This window comes from Molossus molossus, unplaced genomic scaffold, assembly GCF_014108415.1.
Source record: "Molossus molossus isolate mMolMol1 unplaced genomic scaffold, mMolMol1.p scaffold_m16_p_13, whole genome shotgun sequence".
In the NCBI taxonomy this organism is placed as follows: domain Eukaryota; kingdom Metazoa; phylum Chordata; class Mammalia; order Chiroptera; family Molossidae; genus Molossus; species Molossus molossus.
The window spans coordinates 28142332-28155006 of record NW_023425348.1 but is presented as its reverse complement, the minus strand read 5'-3'; the positions used below and the strand labels follow the sequence as shown (position 1 = coordinate 28155006).

Sequence of the window (12675 nt, the reverse complement as noted above, 5' to 3'; positions counted from 1 at the left end):
ATGAGTTTCCTATACTTCCAGGGGTTAATCATAAGTATTTGGCTCTCTAATAAAAACATAATCGAGATATTTTAACATTATACACAGAGTATGCTTTGACATTCACTGAGTGGCCTGGAGTTTTGTTACTTACAGCCTCTAATTTTTATTGTTGAAATCCTGTTCTCTCTTCAACTGCAAAATAGCAGCATTATAAAAAGATTTTGGTTAAAGTTTTTCTGACTGAAAAAAGAATAGCAGGTGTCTTTTTATTCTTTAATTATTTAACATTTTAATTTTTTCAATTTTTAAAACTAAATTTTAAAAATTATTGCTAATATTTAATACAATTTACTGCCAAAATATCAATATTTTGTCAAAAGAAGAGAGTTTGGTTCTATTTTTAAGTATATGGCAATGTACTCTACTAGTTCCTGTTTTAATCATTTTCAGAATTGAGACAAAAGTAGAAGACTCATAATTCCACGTCAATTATTTGAAACCAGATGTAAAGCATGTTGAATTCAAATTCAGAGAGGGACTTTGTGGGGTACCAGATATAACTTTGGGAGTAGGGTAAATAATTTCTTCAACAGTTACATATGTACCTAACAAGAAACCAACAACTCCAGTGAACGCTATAGAAATATTCTTCAGGATCATCCATATATTGTAGTGTTCCTTAGAAAATGTGAGAATTTCGACCAAAGGGGGAAGGATCAGGGCCAAGGTGCTGCTGCTCACAGCGCCCACGAAGGAAATCACAATGTCTAAACGAGGAATCAGAACTGCGCCAGCACCTAGAAGATGAAAATAAATGTCTTAAATATTTAATACTTACAGGAGTACTAAATATAGGTATATTTCCAATACATTAAAGTTAATTAATGCAAGGAGGCACTATTAAACTGCTTGTGGAAGAATCTGTCATACTTTCTTGTAAGCTAAAAATGAAGACAAAGAACAGTGAGTGACATTTCTGGGACTTGGACCTGTCAATAGAGTTTATAAAAAATTATAAAAAAACTTAGTATTTTGCCGTGAGATTCTGGGCAAAGAAATTTAGAAAATTTATTTCCAAAAGCTTTTTCATGATTCTGACATTCAGCTCATTGTAGATGAGGCTGTGTGATATAAATAAATTAGAGAGAAAGGAAGCTAGCTGTTTCTTGCACCAGAATTTCAACTAAGCAAACACCACAGTGATAACTGTTGTTGGAAAAGTCACTGAAGGATGCTATAACTTGGCATAGTTTCAAACTATCTCTTTATAAGATAATTATAAAGGGACAAAGAGTTTCTTTACAGTGAAGATATCCCTCAAACACCTTCAACCAAGCGATCAAAGTTAACATTGTCACTAATAAAACATGTTGATACCATCAGTGTGATGATGCACTGAGAAATACAAAGCATCACCACTAGTGGAATTCTTATTAAAAATGCTTTACTTCAACCTAATCATAAGAAAGCATCATAAAAATCTAAACTAAAGGAAATTCTATAAACTTACTGAAAGTGTCAGGAAGAAAGATAGAAACTATCAAGACTACAGGAAACTAGGTAGACAACTAAATCAAATCAGGCTGCATTGGTTCCTGGATCAGAAAAGGGTTATTAGTGAGAAAACTGGAAAATTAGAATAAGGTTTATAGATTAGTAGTGTTGTATCAATTGTAATTTCCTGGTTTTAATAATTGTAGGAGGTAGGTCCAAAATGGTGGTGAAAGAGGACACGGAGTTTGCCCCCACCCATGAACACACCAAATGCCTGAATGTACACCTATATTTGAGCAATTCCTCCTGAGAGACAACTGAACAGCTTTTGCACAACAAAGGAGAGAGAAAGACCACACAGAAGATTAAGGAACAGTGGGAGCCCACCAAAAATATGAGGGAACCCATCAAGAACAGAGAAGCCGGTGAACACCACTGTTCACATGCCCCCTGCACTTGTACAGACCAACAGGAGCTCAACCAGGTGCTCTGGCTGACCTGCAAGGGTGCAGCAGCCCATCCCCAGCCATCTCTCATGGAGCTAGCTCCAGCAGGAAACAAGAGTGAGCCACAGTAGGTGTACACAGCAACCCCCTGCCACATCTGGAGCTATAATCAGCAGGCCCAAGAGGGTGCTGAAGCTCCTCTTCACCTGACAGCAGAAAAGCTCATACACACCAGGTTGTACCACCCAGAATCTGCAATTTCTGGCCAGGCAGCGACTCAGGAATCCCACACCCCAGCGTCTACACAGATGCCACTTTTAAACAAGACCATTTTTTCCCCCAAGATTGGGAGAGATCACTATCTCATCTAACTCACAGGAACAAACACTGAAAATCAAACAAAATGGGGAGACAGAAGAATATGCTCCCAATAAATTAAAAAAAACAACCTGGAGAAAACCTAAAACAGAGATCAATAATTTGCCTGATAAAAAATTTAAAGACACAGTCATAGGATACTCGAGAGCAGAACAGAGGAACTCAGAGACAACTTCAACAGTTAGAAAATAAAATAAAGAACCAATCAGAGATGAAGAATACAACTACTTAAAAACACATTGGAAGAAACTGGTAACAGGTTAGTTAACACAAAAGAACAGATTAGTGATCTGAAAGACAGAGTAATGGAAAGTACCCAATCAACACAACATGAAAAAGAATTTTAATGAGAAAAGTATAAAGGATCTCTGGCACAACGTCAAGCACTCAAACATTCACATTATAGGGATTCCAGAAAAAGAAGAGAAAAAGACAGCAAGTATATCTGAATGGCTGAAAACTTTCCTAATTTGAGGAAGGAAAAAGACATCAAGGTCCAGAAAGCAGAGAGTCCCAAAAAAGATGAACCGAGAAACTCATATCAAGACATACTGCAATTAAAATGGCAAAAGTTAAGGATAAAGAGATAATCTCTAAAGCAGCAAGAAATCTCAAGGGAAAACTCCTAAGTCTATCAGCTAATTTCTCAGGAGCAATGTTAAGGCCAGAAGGGAATGGCAGGAACTAAAGTGCTGATAACAAGGAACCTAAAATCTAGAATACTAATCCCTGCAAGGTTATCATTCAGAATCCAAGGAGAGAGAAAGAGCTTCCAGACAAACAAAAACTAAGGAGTTCACAACCACTGAAATGGCTTTAGAAGAAATACCATGGATCTTCTTTATGCAGAAAAGAAAAGGTGATAACCTAAACTAAGAAAATACAGGGAAAAAATATCACTGGTAAAGACAAATACATAATAAACACAGTGAATCCATTACTTAAAAAAGATAAAAGGTTAAAAGACAAAACTAGCAAAATAAACTACAACTACAATAAATAGGGGATATATAAAACAAAAAGATATAAAACATTCCATTAATAACAAAGCATGGAGAGGTAGTAAAAATGTAGTGCTTTTAGAATGCATATGAACTTAAACACATGTGATCTTAAAATAGACTGCTATAGATAAAGATGGATATAGGGTAACCACAAACCAAAACCTACAAAAAATACCCAAAAAATAAAGAAAAAGAAACCCAAACAAAACACTCAAGAAAACCGGCATACCACAAGGAAAGAAATCGAGAGAAATAGAAAAAAAAAAAAAAAAATTAACAAAATGGCAATAAGCACATACCTATCAATAAATACTTTAAATTTAAATGGACTAAATGCTGCCATCAAAAGACACACCCCGGCAGAATGGATTAAAAAAAGACCCCCGCTATATGCTGGCTACAAGAGATCCACTTTAGATCAAAAGATGCACAATGACTGACTGAAGGAATGAAAAAAGATATTCCATGCAAATAGAAATGAAAGAAATCTGGGGTAGCAACAATATATCAGACAAAATAGACTTTAGAACAAAGAATTTAAAAAGAGACAAAGATATTACATAATTATAAAGAGGCCTATCCAAGAAGATATAACAATTGTAAATATATATGCATACAACATAGGAGCACCCAAATATATAAAACAAGTGTTAATGGACATACAGAAATTAATACCCCACTCACCTCAATGGATAGATCATCCAAACAGAAAATTAGTACAGAAATAATGGCTCAAAATGTCACATTAGACTAGAGCAACTCAATAGACATTTTTAGAATATTTCATCCCCAAATTGCAGAATACACATTTTCTCTACCGCATGTGGTACATTTTCCAGGACAGACTACATATTAGGCCACAAAACAAACCTCAACAAATTCAAGAAGACAGAAATCATAACACACCTCTTTTTTGACCAAAATGGTATAAAATTAGCAATCAACTACAGGAAGAAAACTGGATAAAAAACAAATACATGAAATTTAAATAACATGTTAATAAACAACCAATGGATGAAAGAGAAAATCAAACAGGAAATCAAAAACTGCCTTGAGACAAAATGAAAACACAATTTTCAAAAATGTATGGAATATAGTAAAAGCAGTTGTAAGAGGAAAATTTGGAGCTAAACAGGCCTACCTCAAGAAATGGAAACTGCCAAATAATCTACCTTTACATCTAAAGAAACTAGAAAGAAGAACAAAGAAAATCCAAAGTGAATCCTACCAAACATTTAAAGAATAATTAATACCTATCCTTCTCAAATTATTCAAAAATAAATAAATAAAGAGGAAGAACTGCTTCCAAACTCATTCTATGAGGGCAGCTTTACCATAATACCAAACTAGACAAAGATACTACCAAAAAGAGTACTACAAGCCCTGAAGGACATAGATGCAAAACTTCTCAATAAAATACTAGGAAACTGAATTCAACAAAACATTTAAAGAATTATGCCCTGGCTGGTTGGGCTCAGCAGTTGGAGCCTCGGCCTGTGGACCAGAGAGTCCTGGGTTTGGTTCCCACTAGGGCCACATACCAAAAAAAAAAAAGAATTATGCACCATGATCAAGTGCAATTTATACCAGGGATGAAAGGATGGTTCAATATCCCCCAAACAATTAATGTGATACATTCAATCAACAAAACCAAGAATGAAAATTATATGGTCATCTCAACAGATAAAAAAAAAAAGTATTTTACAAAATTCAACATCCATTTATGATAAATACAAAAAAATGGGTAGAGAAGGAACTTACCTCAACATGATAAAGGCTATATATGATAAGCCTATAGCTAAAATTACACTAAATGGTGAAAAGCTGAAAGCTTTTCTTCTAAGATCAGAAACAAACAAGGACACTCTCTCACCATTATTATTCAATATAGCATTGGAAGTCTACCACAGTCCTCAAACCAGATAAAGAATTAAAAGGCATCCAAAATGTAAAGGAAGAAGTAAAACTGTCATTATTTGCAGATGACATATTATATATTGAAAATCATACAGAATTTCTCAGAAAACCAATAGAATAAATGAATTCAGTATAGTAACAGGATACAAAATTAATTTACATAAATCCATTGCATTTCTATATACTAATAATGATCACAAAGAAAAATTAAGAAAATCCAATTTACAGCTAATTCAAAAAGAATAAAATCTATAAATAAATTTAAAGTGAAAGACCTATATCTGAAAACTATAAGACACCAAAGAAAGAAATTGAAGAGAACACCAAAAAATGGAAAGACATACTGTACTCATGGATTGGAAGGATTATTATTAAAATGACTGCACTACCCAAAGCAATCTATAGATTCAATGTAATCCCTATCAAAATACCAATGGCATTCTTCTCAGAACAAATAATTCTAAAATTTATATGGAATCTCTCTCTCACACACACACACACACACAAAACACAAATAGCCAAAGCAATCTTGAGAAAGAAGAACAAAGTTGGAGATATCACCCTTCCTGATATCAAACTATATTACAAAGTTATAATAATCAAAATAGTATGGTACAGGCACATAGATGAATGGAACAAAAGAGAGCGCCCAGAAATAAACATTCACTTATGTGGTCAATCTACAAGAAAGAAGGCAAGAATCTACAATGGAGAAATGACAGTCTCTTTAACAAATACTGGGAATACTGGACTACTCTCTTACACCATATACAAAAATAAAACTCAAAATAGGTTAAGGGCTTAAAAAATGTAAGACCTAAAACCATAAAACTCCCAGAAGAAACCATAGGTATCAAACTATTTGATATCAGTATTAGTAATATATTTTTGTATACGTCTCCTCAAGCAAGGTAAACAAAAGCAAAAATAAACAAACGGGACTTCATCAAACTAAAAAGCTTCTGCACAGCAAAGGAAACAAAACAAAAAGACAACTTGCTGAATAGGAGAATACATTCACAAATGACATATACAATAAGAGGTTGATACATCCAAAATATATAAGGAACTCACACAACTCAGTAACAAAACAATAATCTCATAAAAAAATAAAGAGCAGAAAACCTGAAGAGACATTTCTCTAAATAAGACATACAGATGGACAATAGACATATGAAAAAATGCTCACCAGCACTAATCATCAGAGAAATGCAAATGAAAATCATAAGATACCACTCCACACCAGTCTGAATGGATGTTACCAAAAATAAATAACAAGCGTTGGCGAGGGCACCTTGTGCACTGCTGGTGAGACTGGAAATTGTAGTAGCCACTACGGAAAACAGCATGGAGGTTCCTCAAAAAGCTAGAACAGAACTACCATATAACCCAGCAATTCCACTTCTGGGTATTTATCCTAAAAAAAGGAAAACACTAATTCAAAGATATGTATGCTCTCCTATGTTCACTGCAGCATTATTTACAGTAGACAATATATGGAAGTAACCAAGGTGTCCACTGATAGATGAATGGGTAACAAAGATATGGTACATATATACAATGGAATATTACCCATCAATAAAAAGGAATGAAATCCTGCTACTTGCCACAACATGGATGGACCTAGAGGGTATCATGCTACGTGAAATAAGTCAGACAGAGAAAGACAAATACTGCATAATTTCCTTTTATGCGAAACTAAAGAAAAAAATCTAAATATACAAACAAAAAAAGACTCATCAAAACAACAGACAGAGGGGTGGAGAGATGAGTGAAAAAGGTGAAGGAATAGTCAGTAATAATTGATAAATGTGCATGGTGATAGATGGTTACTAGACAGTGTGGTGAGCACACTGTAAGATATATCAATGTCGAGTCACTATGTTGTGCACCTGAAACTAATATAATATTGTATGCCAACTATAATAAATGATTGCTCTGAAAATGAGTTTTATGTACTTTAACCAGCTTTGCTTTTTCTTTAAACAAAATGGAATACACCGAATTCTTTATAATTAGGCATAAGCTCTACCCCACACTACTCAATGCAATTTACAGAGTTGCCCAGAATGTCTAGTTCTACCATCCTCTAACTTTGAATGGCCAACTTGGTTAAAAGTATCTTCCACAGAATGTCCAAAGCTGGTTGTTCCCACAGAACACCAGTAATCTGGTCCCTGGTATCATTCTAGGCAATCCTTTTAGTCAGTTTAGTGTTGCAGTTATCCTTCTATTTGTAGTTATAATAATCATGGTAATGATAATAACTTTCAGCTACTTTTTAAATATTTTTAAACTCTACAAAAGTGCCATAAGGAAATCTTATCTTTATTTCATAGTTGAGGAAAGAGGGGCTCAAAGATGGTATGCAACTTCCCTAAAGACACCAACAAGAAAGTGGTGTCTGAGTTTGAACCATCAGTTTAGTGAGACTCCAAATTCACACTCTTTCCAGTATACCAAACTCCTTTTCACAAGTCTGCATTAGTAATGCCTGTAGAGGTATCTCCTAATGTGAAATCTTAACAGCACATTATATACACTCAAATAAGTAATTATTAAAGACCAAAACAAAACTCATTTCCATAGACAATTAAACTGTTAAATATACAAGAGTTAGCAGGAAAAAACCCCGAGGAAAGCTACAACCAAAGTAAAATGTGTATTAACAATATAAGGGGTCCCTTATACATTTGATTTAAATATTTTTATTATTATTATTTTAATCCTCACTCGAGGATACTTTTCCGTTGCTTTTTAGATAGAGCAGAAGGGGGAGAAAAAGAGAAATAGCGATGTGAGAGACTCATCGATTGGTTGCCTCCTGCACAACACCCACCAAGACGGGATCAAACCTGCAACCCAGGCATGTGGCCTTGACCGGGAATCAAACCCGCAACCCTTTGGTCCACAAGCTGACGCTCCAATCGCTGATCCAAACTGGCCAGACCTTAAATATACTAATATTTTAATCACAACTGATGTCATTTTCAAAATATAATTTGATTAGTCCTTCTAAATGTGATAGTATCTGGTTGTGTTTTTCTTATATAGCAGAATAAAATTTTAAACCAACAAGTATCCCAGCTATGTTAATATAATTGTTCAGAAATATTTAAAAATATACTTTAAGTTGCTTTACTATAAGAAATTTTTTAAAAAGTATGATATAAATATGTAGTGATACTTACAAGTAATACTAACCAAGATGGACCTTATCACAAATTCACAGATTTGTTTCCATTTAGCCTGAAATTTGGATGTGATCACAGGTATAATAATCTCTGCTGGAACATAGAACTGAATGGAATATGTCACAAAGATGCCAAAGGAATACAGAATTTTCACTGATTGATATAACCTGTTAAAAAATTTTCAAAATCTAGTCATTCTTTTTTTCCAGTTTACTTAGGTACAACTTAAAAATAAAACTGTAATATATTTAAAGTTTACAATGTGATAACTTGAGATGCATATACATTGTGCAAGGATACCCACAAGCGAGTTAACAGACCCAGCACCTCACATTACTTTTTTTTTTAAGTGAGAATACTTGGTTCTACTCTCTTAGCAAATTTCAATTATACAACTCAGTATTACCAACTATCGTCGTCGTGTTATACATTAGATCCTCAGACCTCATTCATCTTATAACTAAAAGATTGTACCCTTTTATAGAGCTTTCTTCTCTTCCCCCATCCACTAGCCCCTGGCAACCACTAATGCACTCTTTGTCTATATGCACTGGACTTTTTCCTTTTCTTCTTTTGATTTCACATATAAGTGACACCATGCAATATCTGTCTTTCTCTGTCTGGCTTATTTCACTTAGCATAATACCTTCCAGGTTCATTCGCATTGTTATCGTAATATAAATCTAGCTTTCTACCTTTTTATTTTTCAGGTTAAGATAGACAAGAAATCCAACACAAACGAAGGCCAGTATATTATTATTCAATATTGTAATCAAAAGAAAAGAACCCCACTGCACATGTGCCCCTTGTGCAACCTGGACACTACTCTAGGTACATTCCCTCTATCATCACTGGCTTCTAACATACATTTATTCAGACACCAGTTCTGACTCCAATAAAGATATAGGATTCAAATGATTACTTAATGGGAGACAAACTTGCATCAGGCAGTCATAAGATACTTAACATTTAAGGTTTAAGCAGCTAAAGAAGCAGCATGACATTAATTAAATCAATTTAGCATTTATTGTCTGCGTTTATCAAAACTAGGAGTTACCTTCCATTCTATAAATAAGGAAGCAAACATGCATGGTAATCACAGACAAAATCTCTCTTCAATCTCCAAAAACCAATCTCTGAAAAAGGAAACACCCTATATATTGCTTCATTTAGCAGAATATGGTTCTACTATTAAAGAGAATTTAAGACACCATATTATTTATTTATAATGTGCCCTGTGTTCTGAAAGCATTTGGGGTACTTACACTACTAAAGCTGACCACTACAACAGTGGGGGACATAAGTGACAGGTTATATTATTTTACCAGGAACCCAAAGTGTTGGATTTTTTGGCAGCAAGGATAAGTGTTAAACTTTTTATTAAAGTGTCCATATTAAAAGAATCCATGTTTTACTCTTCTACTTTACTCAATTTTGAAACATCCTACAATTTTTAAGCTTTCTAAAAATCCCACAAGGATCTTTAAAATCAAAGGTGGCCTCTTCTGAAGTTTACAAAACTATTCTAGATTACACAAAAAAATCATATTTAAACTATAAATCTAACAATTCACCTTTATCAAATATTGGCAAACTATATAAAATATAAAACCTAGGATTAAGAAACTCATAGCTACCTACCATATATCTTGAGGAAGATTTAAAGTTATGCTGCCTTTGATTTCGTCCTGAAAACACATGTACCCTAAGGTAGCTAGTGTTACATACAAAGTTGTAACAATTATCATGCCAATATTCAATGCTAGGGGAAAGCGTTTTGATTCTTTCATTTGATTTTCAAGTGGAAGGACCTAAGAAAATACAAATAATACAAATCATTTAAAACAATCTAGTATCTTGTCTCATATATACACAAAGTAATGTTTCTATAGTTAATATGCAAATCTTTTTCCTTTAAAACATTTATAATTGTTGAAGTATTTTTCTAGGTGTTTTATATATATACTTATTTTTATTTTTTTACACTACAGATTTTAAAAGCTCTTAACAGTCAAACAGGTTTGTTTTTTAAAAAAATAAACTTGAACACTTCTCCCTGTTAATAATTTACATAACCAAAGTATATTTGTCACAATTAAGAACCAACAAAGGCACATTACTATTAAACTTCAAACTTGATTTGGATTTCACTAGTTTCTCCACATGTCCTTTTCCTGTTCCAGGGTCCATCCCACCAAGGACATCACATTGCATTTTGTCACCATGCCTCCTTAGTTTCCTCTGGTCTGAGAAAGTTCCTCAATCTTTCCTTATTCTTCAGTATCTTGAAAGTTCTGAGAAGTACTGGTTAGGTACTTAGTATAATGTCCCTCTATTTGGGTTTGTCTGATGTTTGACTAGACTAGGATTGTAGGTTTTAGGAAAGGATATCACAGGGGTGAAGTGCTCTTCTCATCACACCTGTAATCAACATTAGTTATCACTGGTGAAGTTCATTTTGATCACTTGGTTAAGGCAGTGTTTGCCAGGTTTCTCTGCTGGTAAAGTTAATTTCTTCCCCCTCAACCTACTCTGTTCCTTGGAAGCAAGTCATTCACTGCAGCCAGCCCACACTCCAGGGACCAGGTGGGGGATCAAGCTACACCTTCTGGAGGTGGAGCAGTCACAAAAATTATTTGGAAATCCCCCTTATTCGATTAAATTATGTACTTATTTAATCATATGTTTATATTAGTATGGATTCATGTATTTTTTTATACTTTGAATATGAATCCAAAACACTGTTATTGATGCTACTCATTGTCCCAGCTTTGGTCATTGTAAATTCTACCAGGTTGGCTGCTGTGTCCTACTGACCTGCCCCCATTCTTTTGTTTTTTGAGCACTTCCATACTTTCTGGCACTATAAGATGCTCCAGACTCATCTTGAATTTTCATGCTTCAGCCCTAAAATTGGCCATTTCTCTGAAGAACTTTGTAGGAAATGGTATTTAGAAATCAAGATCTGGGTGTGTGGTGTGCTTGCTGCTGGAAACCATACGTACAGTAACCCATGTATACACATGTCTATAATTTTCTGTATCTTTCCATCTGTATATATTGTCTGTTAATTTAGTGAGATGAATAAATTATTTTCATTATGTAAAAAAAGTAAAGGAAAAGAAAAAAGGCTAATTGAAAAGTTAAGTTTTTAGGCAATCTTCATAGATTCTTGCCATATGATTTGACCATACTGTAAAAGACACTAAGTAGTAACAATAGTAATTATTTCCTGAGAGCTTAGAGTGTGCCATATATTTTTTGAAAAGCTTTGCATGTACCATAGTACATCATCTTCACAATAACGCTATGGAATAACTCCTCTAATATTATTTCCACTTTTCAGGTGAATACATCAGATCCACATGGAAATCTTAACTGGTCAATAGGAGAGAGAACAGGAAACAATTTGGATGCTGTAGAGATAGTCCAGGCCTGCAATAAGGGGCTACGGTCAAGAATGGTGCCAGTGAAGCCAGGAAAGGGGAAGGGGAGAAAATGAACATTTGTGAGGGCACCCTCTGTGTGAAGCAGCACTGTAGGTGCTTTGCATATAATCTCACGGAACAGATGTGAGGAAACATGAAAGAAGAATCAACAGGCCGTAATTACTTACTGGAATGAGTAAACCAGTGACAGAGTGAAAAGAATTATTCCAATGTTTCCAGTCTGAGTGACTAAAAGTAAGCTACAAGAAACAGGGAAGTGAGAAAGTAAAGCTGGTTTTGCCTAAGAAAGTATGCTTCAGACTCTGGAGATGCTGAATTCGAGATGTCAGAGAAACAACACTTAACTCTAAATGTCCAATAGTTAACTGAGGTTTGGTAGGAAATGACAGAACGAAAATCTGAATGGAATATGCCTGTGCATAAGTGATAAGTGCAGCTCTAAGAACTTGTGAGAATTCTCTAAAGGAGAATTCAGAGAGCAGAAACCCAAGTAAAATTGACTTTTAGGTCTATTTTGTCTGTCGTTCATATAAACAGGTGCTTAGAAGTAGTTCTGCTCCCATAACAAAACCATCAGATTATGAAACATAAGCTATGGGGTAGTCAGCAATATTCTATTTTCCACAAATCTACACATTCTAGGCTTTAAAAAGCATCCTGAATGGAAACATTTAAGATCTTAAAATCCTAAGGAAGCTTGTATCTCTTGGAATTAGCTTTATGCTAACACTATTTTTCAAAACAACTATGCACAAATCTAAAGGGAGAATTTATATTTGACTTCTTATGAAATAGTAACACTGTAACAATT

The 12675-nt window shown here is 34.3% G+C and overlaps 1 protein-coding gene across 3 annotated transcripts in view; it reads right to left on the bottom strand.

Moving 5' to 3' along the window:
• Nucleotides 1–330: 330 nt before the first annotated feature.
• SLC36A4 (solute carrier family 36 member 4) overlaps nt 331–12675 on the bottom strand; it is a 34658-nt gene continuing 22313 nt past the window's right edge. For 2 of the 3 annotated variants that reach the window (XM_036258685.1, XM_036258683.1), the window contains 3 exons: nt 10057–10226; nt 8413–8582; nt 331–779 (listed from right to left, as the gene is read on the bottom strand). In XM_036258685.1, coding sequence (XP_036114578.1) covers nt 472–779; nt 8413–8582; nt 10057–10226 — 648 coding nt within the window. In that variant the 3' untranslated portion in view covers nt 331–471. The remainder of the gene's footprint in view (nt 780–8412; nt 8583–10056; nt 10227–12675) is intronic. The other variant, XM_036258686.1, reaches the window with a different exon arrangement.